This window comes from Macrotis lagotis, chromosome 4, assembly GCF_037893015.1.
Source record: "Macrotis lagotis isolate mMagLag1 chromosome 4, bilby.v1.9.chrom.fasta, whole genome shotgun sequence".
NCBI lineage: Eukaryota > Metazoa > Chordata > Mammalia > Peramelemorphia > Peramelidae > Macrotis > Macrotis lagotis.
In genome coordinates, this window is record NC_133661.1 from 133,982,834 (window position 1) to 133,999,979 (window position 17,146).

The 17,146-nt window shown below is 32.0% G+C and overlaps 1 protein-coding gene across 5 annotated transcripts in view; it reads left to right on the top strand.

The window, feature by feature from the left end:
• The window catches only part of MCTP2 (multiple C2 and transmembrane domain containing 2), a 266,381-nt gene that overhangs the window by 233,486 nt on the left and 15,749 nt on the right, over window positions 1-17,146 (top strand). For all 5 annotated transcript variants that reach the window (XM_074234164.1, XM_074234162.1, XM_074234166.1 and 2 more), the window contains one exon: window positions 3,549-3,590. In XM_074234164.1, coding sequence (XP_074090265.1) covers window positions 3,549-3,590 — 42 coding nt within the window. The remainder of the gene's footprint in view (window positions 1-3,548; window positions 3,591-17,146) is intronic.

The following is a 17,146-nucleotide window of genomic DNA, read 5'->3' on the forward strand; positions in this document are numbered from 1 at the left end:
GAGAAGATGCAACCACAGAGTCAGGAAGATAACAGACAGAGAACAATGCCTTGGAAACCAAAGAGGATATCTAGAAGAGGAGATGAAGGATAGTGTAAAAAGTTATTAAAAAGTCAAGGAGGATGAGGGCAAAGGCCATTAGATTAACGGTAAATTGATTCAGAGAAAGGTATCTAAGATAGGAACTTGAAGGGAAGTTTCTAAGCCATGGAATGAAAGGAGAATCAAATTATTAATTCCCCCTTCCTTTTAAGAGCTTATGAAGTAGGAGAGTGGTATCAGTATTAGTGCAATTTATTTGTAATGTATGCTCTCTCCAAACACTGGTGAACTGTACATGGAACCCAAGTTCAAGGGTCAATTGATTGAGTTTAACTGGAGAAGTTTGGTTTGGAGAAGACTTAGGAAAAACATGATCACAGGTTTCAATATCTAAAAAGCATGGAAAATAATTACACTTATTGCATTTTGTCCCAGATTATAGAAGTAGAAACAACTGGTGGAAGTTTTATAGAGGCAAATTTTAAAATAGCATAACAAAGTTAAATTAGCGTTTGTCAGGATATTAGAGTGTGGGTTTTAGTACTGATCTATTTGGAGTAGATGGAAGTCCCTTCTGATTAAGATATTATGATGAATGTATTGTTATATGCTTTCAATACAATTCCTGAGTTGGTCATAAAAGGTTTTTATATAATAGGCGGTTGGATGAGAAATGACATTTAAAATCCTTTCTAACTCAAAGATTTTGTGATCTCTTACTACATGTATGTATGTATGTATGTATATATGTTCATGTATCATCACTGCTGCTGCATCCTAAAGATGCTGGGTTCCTTCCATTTCCCCTGCAGCTGAACTTTCTTTGTGTTTTTTCTTATTAAAATGGGGGGTGCATTTTTCTTTTTTGTGTCCTCAGTACTTAACATAATGCTCTATACCCTAAGAGGTTCTCAAAAAATGTTGTTTGTCTGTTTCCTTCAAGACAAATAGATGAGGAAGCTACTGTGAAGATATGGGAAGTATCCATAGAATATTTGTCCATAGAATATTTCATTTGATCCTACTTCACATTTGATGTAATTCATTCTGTGATAGCTCAGAATACAGTAAGCAGCACTGTTCCTAATAACCATGAGGATGGTTTCGTTTTCTCTTTTCTTTGATAAAATAATATTTACATTTTTTGTTTTGCTTGAAACCAATTTTTCACTGATATGAGGAATGCCCATTATAAAATTAACTCCATCAATGTGGAACAACAATTGACCTATCATTCTGTCATAGATAATGATGCACTGAAATAATACCAGATTTATAGTCAGAGCACATGGGTTCCAATTCTGGCTCTGTATCACCAGTGTTCCTTAGACAAGCCATTTCTCTTGTCCTTATTTTCTTTATCTGTAAAAGTGGGTAAATGAATTAGGTGACTCTTAGGGTCCCTTCCAAAATTTACCATCCTATGACTTGCTCATAGTCATATAGTTAGTTAAATATACCATAAGACTTGAGCCCATGTTTTCCTTTATTCACTAAATATCTCTGCCTTTGAATAGTGTAGTTCTTTCTTATTAAATATTAAAAGTAAAATTTTCTTTTGTAAAATGTGCTAAACCAAACAATCATTTAAAGACTAAGAAAAGTGCATCTGTCTTGAAAAATAGCCAAAACTTAAGGCTCACCAAATTCTACATTCAGCATTTTTTTCTCTAAGGTGAATTTGAGATCTGGTGGTTATTGGCATAGTAACTTTAAACATTTTTAAAGTTTAAATGGTAAAATATATACCTCTAAGTTTTCAGGCTGAAATGAATCATTTAAACCAAGTCATTCCCAATCCCTAGTCGAAGAGATTTTTTATTATTATTTTAAAGACCTCATTTGCTTTCATAAAATACTGCCTACTGACAATGCTGAGCACTTTATTTCCTTTCATCTGAAGATCTCTGAGTGTCATACAGGCTGCTAGTGAATACTCATCATATTCTGTGAAGTAAATCAGAATGGAAACTTGTGAAATTCAAAGATAATGAAGTCTTTGGTACCAAATTCTAACTACTATTAGTTGACATTATGTAATCAGTAAAGTCTACTCCAGTAAATTCAAGAAGTAACCCCTTTAATCTTATTGCTGTAAAACTCTTTTCATAATGGAACATAAAGATAAATTGATTCTCTATCCTGGAAGCATAAGAAAGATTTTAACACTTAAAGCAAAACCCAATTTTTAGTATCTAATATTCCTTTCAAACAATTATCCGGTGTTTAGAACTAAGTGTATGTATATGCATATAAGCTTTCTACACTTGCATTAATATGGTTTAAATCTGCCTATTAAATAACAAATTTTTAAAAAAGCTAAACCAAACAGACCAATTAGTTGGGCAGCTGTTCTGAATGAGAACCAAATGCTCTCAAGTTCAGATCATTGCCTCCTCTTTTAATCCACTCACCTGTCACCACAGAAACCAAAGCGAAATTATAACGCTATAGAGAAATCTGTATCTTATTCTTGAGATTGATTATACGCACATTATTTTTTTTCCTACCATCTAATCTTTCAGCAGTGTATGAAAAGGAAAGCACTCATTGTAGCAATGAGTCTGGAATAAACGAAGTATGGAGTCCCCAACCTTAATATGTCAACTGGTTCATTTGTCAAAGAACAAAATGGTTTACAGGCAGTAGACCTTGGCAATTAATTTAAAAGTCTACTGCCTTCAAACTATGGATACAATTCTAATGCCTATATTTATACTTAATTTTATATAGATTGCAAAATAATCAATTAATTGTTGTGTATCAGTTACAATGCTAACTGTTGGGAATGTAAAGATAATCATGAAATTGATCTCTCCCTCAAGAATGCTTTATAATGGGGAAGACATATTTGACCTATATAAATATTCACAGTATATTATATATATATATATATATATATATATATACATATAAATGAATATGTTCGAATATAAATATGTGACATGTTACTTATTGGTAATATATTCTAATGTTTATTGGAATATGGAGAGCATGAAAAGTGAATAAATAAAATAACTACAAAAAACTTTTGAGAGAGAGGTCAAGAACAACTGGGGAGACCAGGAGCAATTTCATGTAGCAAGTGTCATATGAGTGGAGTTTTGAATGTAACCACCCATTCCAAGAGGTAGAAATGAGGAAGGAAAATATTTCAGGCATGGGAGACATAAAACAAGGCAATATTGCTTGTCTATAGATTATAAGGAAGGAAATAATGAGAAAAGGAACTTAAAAAGTTAGAAAAGGACCATGTAAGAAATTACTAAGTGTCACACTGAAAAAAACATATTGGATCTGAGGTAATAGAGATTGTCCCAGAGTTTGTTGAGTAAATGGAATAAGAAAAGGTGTCATAATATTTACAATTTTTTGAATTTTAAAATATTGAATGGTACTTAAATTTTGAGAGATCTTTTAAAAAAATATGGACCATTCTAATGACTAATTTAAACATGGTTTTCAGAATATGATTAATAATTAATAATGAATTGTATTTTTTTCAGGAAAGCACAGATATAGATGATGACGATGAAGAAGATGATAAGGTGAGTGTGTCTAAAGTCAAACATCTATGAAGAAGCTAATTTGAAAATGAAAATAATGGTTGTTATATAGTTATTTTTAAAAGACAAAAGTGAGAGAATGAAAACATGATGAAATAGAAAAATGATGCAAAGGAGTATCTATATAAAGCATTTAAAGTGAAGTAACATGAGATATGCCTTTATTTTGGGGAGAAATACACTATATAATAACAAAAATAATAAAAGTATAATAGCAGTTACTTTGGAAAGATATTTTCACTCTATTGGTTTGGTCAACAAATGTAAGTCTGTCACTTTCCCAGCTTTTGTTGGCACCATTTCCATCTGGATATTCAAGTATTTCTGCCCATTTTCCTCTCAAAGGAGATCCTCTTGAACCTGCTGCTTTATTGTCATTAGACTTTTAGACATAACCTTATGGAATAAAATGGAGAAAGTGAAGTGCCAGATTAGAAATCATTAGCTGAATGTACTTCTCCCCTTCCTAGAAACATGTAGAGATTTGAAACTATGATAAATAAAACATAAGGGACTTGATAAATAAATCAGGGACACAAAGACTCAAAATCATAGAGCAAGGCATTGGAATTTGGAACAAAAATAGTTAAAGCTCAACATTGAGAAGAGCAATACCCAGAATTAGCTTTTAAGTCAAAGACTAGGTCTGCATCAAGTTAAAAGCTCAATAAAGTCAAAAATGTCATCTTTTCTAAACTTTGTAACTATACATAGTAAGTTACCAATTTTTATTTAATTTTATATTAATTCATACTATTTCAATTCAATTTGTTATCTTATATAATATATTAATATTATTTTATATTTATTAAATTGAATCAAATTTCATTATATGATAGTTTCAGAATGAAAAGTAGTATTCTATTACTTAGGAACATCTTGAATTCTGAATAATGAGATCATATATAGATGCTCTTGATAAAAAGATCAATGCTCATGGTGAACATCTTAGTGATGCATCCAGAATAAGGAAACTTTTTAAGTTCCTACCAAGGTGTTTCCCTGGTATCAGTTGCTCCCTGAGAGTCGGAGACAATCATCTTGTCAAGAAAACTCCAAACAAACAAGTAAAAGGTATTCAATCTGTTGACTTTTGAATGTTAATAAATAGAATGAGAGAGGCATTGTAATAAAGGAAAAAGTTATATAAAACTTTATTCCTTAAGTATATTAATTAAATATGTAAATTGCTACTCTCAAGTTCATAATCAGCTTTTTCTACAATGCACAGAAAATGATGTGTTGAGAAGTTGTATTTAACCCTTGTATTATTTGCTGTCAGTATTTAAGGTAGATTTTGAACCTAGGTCTCCTGACTGATACCAGTACTCTTTTTTCCCCATGATATGATACTCTCCAATAATCTCGCTTAAATATAATCTATGTCTTGGCCTCTGAGGACTTAGGATCTCAGATATTAGCATCTTTAGAAAATACTATAGCAAAGTTTTTTTTGTTCTTTTTTAAAATATAAAAAATTTACTCTTAAGACCTTTTTTTCTCTAAAACAGTTTGATGAACCTGAAATAGATGTTCTTAAATACTCTACCCTTATCTTCTTTCTCCCATCTCCATTATTACTAAGAGGTTTGATAGTTTAAAAAAAAAAACTTTACCATCTACCAGTGTGCATTTCCCCATACCCCTAAAAAAGACAAAATGTAATATTGACTTTGAAATGAATGAAAATTTGAAACCTTGAAATTCTTATGACAATGAGTACATGTTGGTACACACATCATGACTTATACTCTCTCCCAATCCCCCAATCCTCTTAAAGTAACTGCCAAGGCTAATATTATTTTATAGAATGCATGATTCATGATATGGTATATATACTTCTGTTTGTCATCATTAATATTCTGCATCAAGATATTCACCCAGAACTTTTCTGGATTCTGTTGTATGTTAGACATAACAGACCCTGCTTCTGGGAATTGTAACTCATCCTCTAAGAGATGAACTGTTTACAAATTCTAAATATACATGCATTAAGATCAAAAACAGAAGAGCAAAAGAACTCTTTTCTATCTAAACTATCAGTTTTGAAAATGACAACTCTTAATTGTCAGTTCCCTTCCCTACTAAATTTTTAGCCTTCTTGGCAATCTCCTCCATGGACAAATGCATTGCAGAGATTCTCGATGTCTTATATGTACAATCCAGACTACAGCATGTCAATATTGGGCCCTATATGCTTTTAACTTTTGAAATAGGAATGATAGTGAAATTACATCATAGAAATATCTTGTTCTTTTCATTACTTTAAGTACCTGAATGTAACATATTAGAGACAAAATTTTGGCTTAGCAGAATTGGCTTCTGTTTTTATCAGTTTTCTAAAGATTTTTCAATAAAGATAGCTTTTTGACTTTATAAAAGTGAATTTTAAAAACTAAACTTTGAAAATAGGATGCCCATTCTCTCTTATAACTAATGGTACATATGAGAAATTGCTTGTTGCAAGAAGAATTCAGTAAGGACCCAGCAGAATAGATAATGGCAAGGTTCATCTGGTAGCAAAGAGATGACATTTTCTATTTGTGTTAGATTTAGCATGTGGAATTCTTCCGTATGGGCCTTATTTGTACGGATGGATTACAATGAAAATTGCATTAATTTTCTACACAGTAAAGGTCAGTAATTGAAACATGAACCAAGAGTTTATTGTGTAAAATGCTGTATCCCCATACTTAGGAAAGGTCATTCAAGACAATAATATCTTGTTTTCATTCCTGAAGGTATAAATAATTGCATTAGAGTTTCTCTCTTTTTCCAGCCCAACAATCACTTACATAGAAGATTTTCAGCATTTACCATTAACATCAGGAGGGAGGAATGATAAGGGCACAAAGAGAAAAATTAAGTTAAAAGAACTTTTTTCTGTTTTAAGGGTGGGGGTGGGTAGGAGGAAGTTAGAAGGACATACCTGCCTGGTGGCCTTAAAAATATGACTAGAGTAGACTCCAGGTCTTCTATATCTTATTGAGAGAACTGAGCTTTACCATCACAGGTTCTTCTAAAGCATCACTGCCTACATATAAATTATGGATAGCAGATATATCTCCTTTTCTTTAAGAGATTAGAATTATATGTAATAAATGTTGGTTGGTTGAAAAATGTTTTACAGTATAATCAGTGATTTTGTGTTTAAATTGAATTGTCTTCTCCAAGCACATTAATCTTCCTATATTAATTAAAGGCAAAGCTTGTTTGGAAAAAAAAGATACAGAAAATATGTACTTGGAAGGGCCCTTTCTAAGAATTCAGGCTCATGTCACTTTGGATTGGTAGTTCAAGTCTAGAACAACTGATCTTGTTGTATTTTCACGGAGAGAAGATCATTCATAAGATTTTTATCAGAGAAGACTTGTCCTCAGAGAAAAATTTTTCCTTTCAAACTGATAGTGAGAAAGGATGATTGGCTTTTTTTTAATCCCTTCCTTGGAAAATGCTCAACTCAGAACTGTTTTTTTTATTAGAAATGTACTTTTTGTAGCCAGCTGGGAATATTTGAAGTTTGTGAAGTGTTACTTCCTAAACTAGAAATTAAAAGGAAAGAACATGGTTCAAAATTAATTTTGTATGATTAGTTGTTTGTGCATATATGTATATGGGAGATATGCAAAGGGTAAGAAAAAACCCATCTAAATGACATCTTGTAACAGCCTGATTATGAATAATTGTTGAAGTAATAAAGTAAATGGTCATTTTGATTTAACTCCTTTTAATTTGATTTAATATGATTTTGGCTATGAATTGATTTAATTGCTAACATTTTTACCATGCCATCATAGTTTCAAGACTTTAATAGTAAAGTGGATCAGAGCCAATTCTTAATTATCAGTTTATTCATGTTGTGAATGAGAGGGGATTGCTTTCTCCATTTCCTGTAGGCATTTCATTGAGACATCAACTTCCTCAAATTTTCTTTTTTTAAAAACACAACCCTTTTACTCATAAATTTTCAAAGCAGAATTTTGGCTTTTATTACCAATAAAGGTCATATTGGAATATTTGTAGGACTTATTCAAGACATATTGAAACCTACTTTGAAATCAAGCCAATTGCTGCAGGAAGTTTAGTTACTTTCTGGTTCATAGACATTCCAAGTGGGTCCTTTATAGTGTTTTCAGGTAGCCCAACTCGCATTTGACACTTTTTGTATTGAAGAAGAAAATATGCACTTCACAGTACTGTAATTTGGCTTTTGTATAAGAAGACTTTTAAATGAGTGTTATATCCTCCTGTCAACCAAGGATAATTCTCCATTCAAAATGTAATAAAGGGGATTCAATGTAGCATTCATAGTAGAAAGAGCCCTACTCTTTAGAAGTACTGTCTTGGAGTTTAGTACCAATTCTGCCACTTAACTAGGCCCAGTTTCCTAATCTTTAAAATTCAGGCCTTAGACTAGATGCCCTAAAGTTCCTTCCCACTCCAATGTTGAATAGTTTTGTATTTTTTCTATTTTTTTATCTCTTTGTAGAATTGCAGCTTTTATTTATCATCTGTTATTTATTCTCTCTAAGTTAGCCATAACAATATATGAAATTTTTATTAGTGAATTATTATCACTCTTGCATTAAGTGGAAACCAAGGGGTAATTTTCCTAATATGCCATTTTGTTTTACAAAATTTGAAGTAGGAGTTTTTGTTCACCTCCCATTAACAACAACAACAACCCCCTCTGCTCCAATAAGCTTTGAAGTCCTCAGCTGGTAAAAAAATGTTTTAGATTCAATAGGCATAATTTATAAACAGATTTAATAAATTGGGGATCTGGGGAAAATATAATGTTGTTTGTGATTTTTATTTTCTGTTGATCACATACATGAAGGACTCCAAATACCTCAGAATCTCAGACTGTAAAGTTCTCTTGCAAAACCCATTTTTAAATTCATTAGTGAAAGAATTCTATGGCAATATTAGCCCTATTTAGCTTGCAATGACAATGTCATTCTGGGTATCTGCCTCATATAAGCTTTTCATGAAAGTTTAAACTTGCCCGAGGGCTAGCAAAAGTTCCAAATAAGATTTTTCTAAACTGTCCCAGGTTTTTCATTCATGAATTATCATTATTTTTCCATTTTCCGTTCTTCATTACTTTTTCTACTTGAGCCCTCTGGCTTGATACCAGATGAGTTTCCTGTTGCGTGCCAAAAAATGTGTTGATGAATACCAATTGTGTGAAAGTTACATGTGCAGTGTGTGAGTGCTTTATATAATGTACAGGAAATTAGAACAGCATAAAGCCACTTAGAATGGATATTGATTCAAAGCCTAAATTCTCAGTTGTGTTCCCTAATATTGAGTGTAATAGATACTACTTGAGTAGGAAGTGTTCTATTAGAATTCAGAACATTTCCACCCCCATTATAATAAAAAAGTAGGTTTCTTTTTTTTAAGTGCAAACTTTCTCATAGGAAAGGAGTCATAAAGACAATCCCTGGTACATTCCAATCGAAATTCAAAAAACAATTTATATTGCTTATAAAGAAAAATCTTTGGATGACTTTTTAAGACAGATAATGACTTTTTTCATGCTGCACATTACTTTAAAATCTATTCCTGAAATTTATAATTCATAAGATGATCAATATTCAGTCATGGTGGGCTTAGAGAAACAGGATACGTTCTTTTGGCAAAACTGGGCATTTTTTAAGTCTGACATACTTAAAATAACATGCTCAACAGAAAACGTGAAGATAGTGATTTTGAATCTATTTTTTTGACAAAGTTGATGTGCACTATTTTGACAAATGCTACTTAATTTTTAAACATGTAAAATATATTTTTCTCTGGCATAGTTAATCTTCAGCAATGTGTCCCTGTTTTTGCTCAGGCAATTAATGGAGAAATGAAGGTTTTTTTTCTTAAATCAGACCATGCAGGAAAGATTTAAAGTAACATACTGATTGTATAATTAATTCTCAGTTGTAAATTCATTTTGATGGTGTTAATTCTCTCCCAGAGGCTCAAGACTAGTTTATTTCACCTACAGTGCTGTAATCATCTGAGAAATTAGGAAGAGAAAAGGCCTTGAAGAAAGATTGGACTCTTTATTAAAAAAAAAATCAGTTGTGGCAATTGGGGTTTGGGATTGGGTGGGAAAAAAAGAATAAGTGATTATTCAGAAACAGGCAGAATATTTATTTTTAATCTACCTAAACACCCCAGAACATAAATTTTAAACCTTCAAAGCCTCAATCTATTTTTAACAAATCATATAGTTTTTGTCTTAAAGTCACCAAGTGATGATAAAATATCTTGAAAAGACCTTGGTTTCAGTTTATATTTTCCCAAGGAATAATGGAAAAAGGAAACACAAGCATCTTAATAAAAGAAGTTATGTGTTTACGTCACATATGCCAAATTTATCAAATTTCCTACAATCATAGGAGCCTAATTTTGCTTCTCAAGCCATGATAAATAGAAAATAATTAGATATAAGTTGTAGACCTCAATATTCCACACTTGTATTCTTTGTAGTCCTACTAACATAAGTCATCTGTTTGATCACGTGATAGCTCCCACCCTTGCATAATTTTTAAAACTCCTGAGTCATATAAATATTAATTATTATCCTATTATATAGATTTGTATGTGCTGTTATTTTAAAACTGTGAAAATAATGGTGACATTTCTTTTTTTAAAAAATCATAACAATTTTGCATAATTAGATATTCCTTAGCTTATAATATCTAGTTTATCTTCTTGCTCTTGTCATTGTATTTCCCTCATTTCCCGCATATTCTATATTACATATTGAAAATATCAACTGTACTTTTTGGTGCTAGGTATTAAAAAAAAGTATGCATCTGTGATTGCTATTATGTCTTTCTGAATGAATCAGTGTTACTTTTCTTGGAGGATTACTAGCTGCAGCAGATGTAATGTTGTCTTTGCTAAACTGTGTTATCACCACATTTCGTAGTTCAATTTGAAATGTGTAAATAAAGCCAGCATGATATAGATAGAACTGCCAGATGATCTTTCTTACAGCTCAGGGCAGCATGAGTAGACTTGTCCTGGAAGATCATATTTCTAAAAATTATTTTATCTTCTCCAGTTTTCTGTAAGTTAGATAAGGGTATTTATTCTGGAACAAGTGAGTTTCTATACTCTGTTGGAAGCTGATACCAATGCCTTATTCCAGTATGTAAATCTGTAAATCATAAAATTGTAGATGCCTATATATATATATATATATATATATATATATATGTATGTATATATGTTTTTGCCTTTACTGTTTCTTTTTAATTTACCAAGCAAAGCCCATTCCATATCACTACCATTCTTTGTACCAGTAAGTGAAAGTACAAGTAGAAATCTGCAGTTAAATGTTCATCCACAAATGCAAAGGATCACAGAATCTTTGAAATAGAGTTAAAAGTCCCAAGACCATTTTTACAGAAAGGAAACTGAGGTCTAGAAAGATTAAGTGGTTTGTCTAATCTCACACAGCTTGTAAACAAGGCAGGATTTGAAGTTAGGACTTGCTGAGTTCAAATCTAATATTTCTGTCACTTAGCCATGCTGAGCATGTACAAGTTTTTTTTTTCCTCTTTTTCTTGAGGTTTCTTTCTTTGGGTGGGGTCGTTTACTTTCACATCATGACTATTGTAGTAATGTGTTTTATAGCAATATATTTTAACCTACACTAAATAACTTGCTTTGTCAATGGGGAGAGTGGAGTGACAGGAAGGGAGAGGGGGGCGGCTAGATGGAGCAGTGGCTAAAGCACCGACCCTGGACTCAGGAGTACCTGGGTTCAAATCTGCTCTCAGACACTTAATAATTACCTAGCTGTGTGGCCTCGGGCAAGCCACTTAACCCCATTTGCCTTGCAAAAACCTAAAAAAAAGGAAGGGAGAGAATTTGGAACTCCAGGTTTTGGAAGTAAATGTTGAAATTTGCTTTTGCATGTAGCTGGGGTAAATTTTTTAATTTAAAAAATAATAAAGCAAGTGCAAGTGATAGAATATACAAGATTATACATTTCATTGAAAAAGAAAGGAGGCAGAAAGGACAGAAATAATTTTAGTGCAAAACAGGTGGATTTAGTCAATGAACTGAATACCTAAATTTTGTTAAGAACTTTTGTTAGGGCTTTGGGAAATAAAACTATAAAATGCTGTTAAAGAAAAAATAAGATAATCTACATGGAACAATGAGAGAATAATTAGAGATCATGATGAAATATAGTATAAAACAACATAGTAAATGAAATACAGAAATAATATTATAATATTATTATAATATAATACTCTGTATTATAATTATCTATAACCATGCTTTTATATGCCTGCTAAACTATAAGTTTCAACAAGTTTTATCTATATCTTTTTTTCTACATATCTAGCCATAGTTTAAATCTCTGTCCTCAGTACACATTTAATAAATATCTGTTTCATGAACTATGTACAATCTGTACAATCAAACTGGATGTAGACAGAAATAAAAATGTTAGAGAACAGAGAAAAATGTTGACTAGGTTTACTAGCCAAGTTTCACAAAAAGAGACACGGTAGGTTGGACCTGACAGAACAGGTAAGTTTTGGAAACATTACTAACAAAACAAAACAAAATAAAACAAAACAGAAAAATCTTTATGACTGTATGTATTGAGGGAGAGGAAGGAAGGCTATTCCTTCCACCTAGAATTATATATAGTATTTATAAAGCACTGAATACTACAAAAAAATTTATTTTCCATTTAAGGGTTAGTTCAGAGATTGAGATAGTGGCATATACAAAGAGTTCCCCCCATGAGAATATTGAACTCAATAAATGTTCCTTAAGTATTAAATATGTACAAAACACTATAGCAGACACCAAAGATAGTGGTAGACGGTGGAGGACTGTGTGTACCGAAATTCAGGGACACAGATAACTTTGACATAGACCTTAATGGAAGAATGCAAAGGCAAAGGTCTCAGTAAAGTATTGTGAGAAATTTGAGGCTAGAGAACTCACTGCCATTTGGGAGGTCAGGAAAGTTTTTTTTGTTTGTTTGTTTTTTTTTAATGAAAGAAGGTAAATCTAAGTGGGCCTTGAAGGAAAAGAAGCACTTTAGCAGATGAGGATTTCCAGACTTTGAAGGATAGAGCAAAGGCATAATGATGAAATAAGACAGGCTAAGAACAGAGGATGGAAATTGTTAGTCTAGTTTGGTGTATAGTTTGTGAGTAGGGATGTCATATGATAGGCCTAAAGAGTTTGTCTAGAGGCAGACTGTAGAGAGCCTTGGATCAAGTAAGAAATAGGAAGCACAAGAAATCTTTTCATAATAATTCATTAGGAACCCAGTTTATAAGTTATATCTCCTGACATAGATGATATAGAATGATATAGAATGTTTTGTAGATATAAAAGCATAAATTTGTTTTAGTTTTTTATGCTTTTGTTAAAATGATTGATTGAGTTTTTCTTTTTTCCTTTTTTTTCAAATGGGCAGAAGTTGGGAATTTGGGGCATAAAGTGCCTAGTAATACTATTGCTAGAAAAAAAACAAGAGAGTCAATGAAGAATTTATTAAAAATGAACAGAAGAAAATTGAGATAAAACACAGAGAATCACAGCAGTCAAAAATAATAGGATAAAATAGAAGAAAACAGATAAGCAAGACTATAATAGTAAAAAATTACTGTTTTTTAAAAGTTGAAAGTAATATGTTGAATTTTTATATGCTTTTATTAAAGCATCTGTATATAGTGGAGATTCTTGGTTTCACTTATCTTCATTTTCTGTTCTATTTTGTAAAATGAAATTTTTGTGAGGAGAGTCAGAGGGAATTGTTAAGTTCAAAATAAAAGTTACTAGTCTTTTTTAAGATTAAAGTATGAATTTGAGAGGATAGATTGGTGTGAGAAATCCAGTTAGGAAAGTGTTTCAATCATATAGGCAAAGAGGGCAAGTGGAGGGACAGACTGAAAGAAGATCTTTTGCTTTGGAGAAATTAACTTGAGGTTGTAGTATCAAAAGACTCAGGAAAAATCAATTAAACTTAGCAACTAATTGAACTGTGGGATAAGGAAGAGAGAGGAGTCAAAGAAAATTCTGGGACCAGAGTTGGAATAGATAGAAGAATTAGGTAAGTTAAGAGAAAGTTTAAAGGAAAAGATGTACTCTTGTTTTAGACCTATTATGTTCTGAGAGGCATCATAGTGAGGATCAAGTGTCTAGCTGGAGATACCACACAGACAAGTGGAAATATAAGGTTAGAGCTTTACCAAGAGGTTGGAAGAGTTTTATTTGGGACGTGTATGCATGGCATAGTTGTGGTTGCCTCAGAACAATCTGTGAATCTGATAGCTAATTTTTAATAATTGTTAGCATTTACTTAGTGCTTTACAACACATCAGGTTCTCTCCTAAACACTTTATAATTATGTCATTTTGTGCTCAAAAGAACCCTGGGACATAGGTACCTTTATTATCTTCATTTTACCTTTGAGGAAACTGAGCAAAATGGTGGTTGGGCAATTTGCTCAAGGTCACACAGCTTGTTAATATTGAAGGTCAGACTAGAAATCAAGTCTTTCTGACTCCAGGTTCACACTTTCCAATGTCCCACCTCCTGCCCATAGTTTCTCTTCTGAATAAGGAGAAAAGAGGGCTAAAGACAAAATCTTGAGGTTATATGATATTCCATTTCCCATACCCAAACCCAAATAATTATCCCAATATGTTTTCAAACAGCTTAAAAATCCTCTTATGGAGATGCGTTTGCTACTAATGTGGACATAAATATTTCCAACAATTAATTTCTATTTTATTCCTTTTTAAAACTTTTAACAATTATTTTTTTCTTCAATCGGACTACCAAACTAGTTCTAGTTTTACTAGAGAATAAAAAGAAGAGGATGCAAGGAAAGTGTTTCTCTCTCTCTCTCTCTCTCTCTCTCTCTCTCTCTCTCTCTCTCTCTCTCTCTCTCTCTCTTCCCACCTCCTCCCTCTCTATCTCGGGCTCTAGGGAAAGTATAATACAAGAGAGACTTGGTCACTTGTGCATAGTAATAACATTAGTAGATCAAATTTATGTGAATAAGGCTTTTTCTTTCTTTAATATAGAATTACTCAAAGGTCAAGCCAATTAAAAAGTAAGATGACTTTTATATGTGTAATTTCTTATTTTGGTTTGCTAACTTAATTTTCATCTTGATAACAAGAACCCAACTACATGTTTGGTTTCTGGGTGGAGGGGGATTGCTTCATTAATAAAGGAAAAATTTGTGAAATTGAACTAAGTGGAAATCTTAGTCATTGCTCAAGAAATTGTTTTGACCTAAACTGTAGGCTGGTAGAAAGGGGAAACAACGTCTGCCCTTTGTATCAAATTCCCAAATGTTCTCAAATGTCCCTTTATACACATGAACCCTTATGTAGCAAACATAGATGGGTTTTCATGATTGTGTTCAGTTAATATATGTTTTTGGATTGCTGAGCATGAATTAGGTCAGAGAGACAGCATAACTAATTATCGAATACAAGATGCTGAAAGACTTGGGAGTTCGAAAAGAAAGGGAAGCAAAGAATTTAAAAAACCAGATTGAAAAATATAAAATTATCAGAGCCATTAGAGTAGTACAAAGGAGGAAATAATGAGCTTGACTTCTCATATAAAGTTTGGGGAAGTAGTAGAAGCAACTAAAATTGGAGTTATTGTAGTATTGCTGGGAACTGCAGCATATTCTTACCCAGGGAAAATGGAAGTGAATCATGGTCATCATTCTCTCTGCCCCCCTACCCCCGCTTCAGACCCTTTTGCCCACAGATCCAAGCTATGAACTGGGAAATAGAGAAATATATAGTATTTCATATTTATGAGCAATGAGTCTCAAAGCAAAGGTAACTTCTCTTAAATTATAAGGATTCTTTTTGCCTGAATCTGCATAGGAGTAATAGAATAGCTCTCCACTATATCTGGGCCTAAAATGGGATGAAGCTAAGGAGATAGACTTTTCTGTGATCTGAATCAAATAATTTGAATACCATCCTGATCTCAAAATTCAAACTTCAGGCCAATAGTCTGATAAAATTCTGTTGTGGCTTTCAAATTTGAGTATGGAAGAAAAGATATTTCAGAAAGTGTGTCTTTTGATTCTGTACTATAGACATTATGTCTGGCAACCATGATGAAAAATACATGCAATAGTCAGTTAAAAGAACATTGATTATAAATCTTTTTAGAATGTGTGTCCTTTGTGGGGCAGGAATACTTAAGCATTATATAATGAGAAAATACTGGGTTTTTTGCATTTAGAAGATCTGGGTCTAAATTCCAGCTCCACCATTTACTATTTGTGTGATTTTGAACAACTCATTTTACTTATCTGATCTCAGTTTCCTCCATCCATAAAATGTAGGGTTGAATTAGATGACATTTAAAGTTACTTCAAGAGCTAAATCTATGCTTCAATGAGTATTAGAATTCAAGGCATATTTTACTTCCAGTTATGGAGATAATGGTAGTTATTTTGAAACTCCCCCCCTTTCTCCATCATTTAACTAATTTTTAAAATGTTATTTACAAGCATTCATTATTTTTAAACCCATTCAGTGATTTAGCAATAGATATTTTCAAAGTAAAGCAATAGTTGTACCATTAAAAATTCCATTCAGTTTGAAAAAGGCACAGAGGAAAAACGAAAAATACATGGAAGATAAATGGAATAGATTATACTTTACTTTAGCTTCTATAAAAAAATAGATCAACTCTAAAACTTCCTTATATGAATTATCCATTTTGTCAGTCATAAAATTCTTAAATTAGAAAATGGCTCAAATATTATTATCATCATAATCACTATTACTATGAATTATCCATGGAAATGTTTTAATCTCTTATTGGTTTTTCACAGGTGTATACCTTATTTTAGGCATTGATTGATCTGGGAGCTCAAATTATTTTAACATTAAACACAAAATTTAGAAGGCATTGTGGGTACAGGGAAGAATGTTAGCTCTGGAATCAGAGACCCTGAGTTCAAAATCTTTTATTGATATTTATATCTATGACCCTAATCACAAATGCCCCTCTGGATCTTACTGTCTTTCTATGCAAAATAAGGAGTTTGGACGAGTTGGCCTCTGTGATCCTTTTCAGCTTTGTTTTATAATCCTATGAAATAAACTAAGGAGAAACCCCACATTGTTTACATTTTTTACATTGAAACAATTTCAAATGTCTTATAAGTTGTTGCTTAAGGTTCTCCTTATCTCATATAGTCAGTGACATTAAATACTATTAAATGAGTCAATTCATTTATCATAAAAGATAATCTAGTAAACTATAATTTCTCATAGGCCTCATATATATATATATATATATATAAAACTTCCCTAATATTTGGTCAAATTTCTTATATTGGATTGACTTTTCATTTATATTAACTGATCCTGATGATTGGCAGTAAGATTGCCTGTAAAATATAAAAAGAAAATACATATGTAGGGGTGATGATCTCAAAGTGAGACAATTAGCTCAAGTTATATAGAAATATATAGAGAGATAGATATACATATGTATGA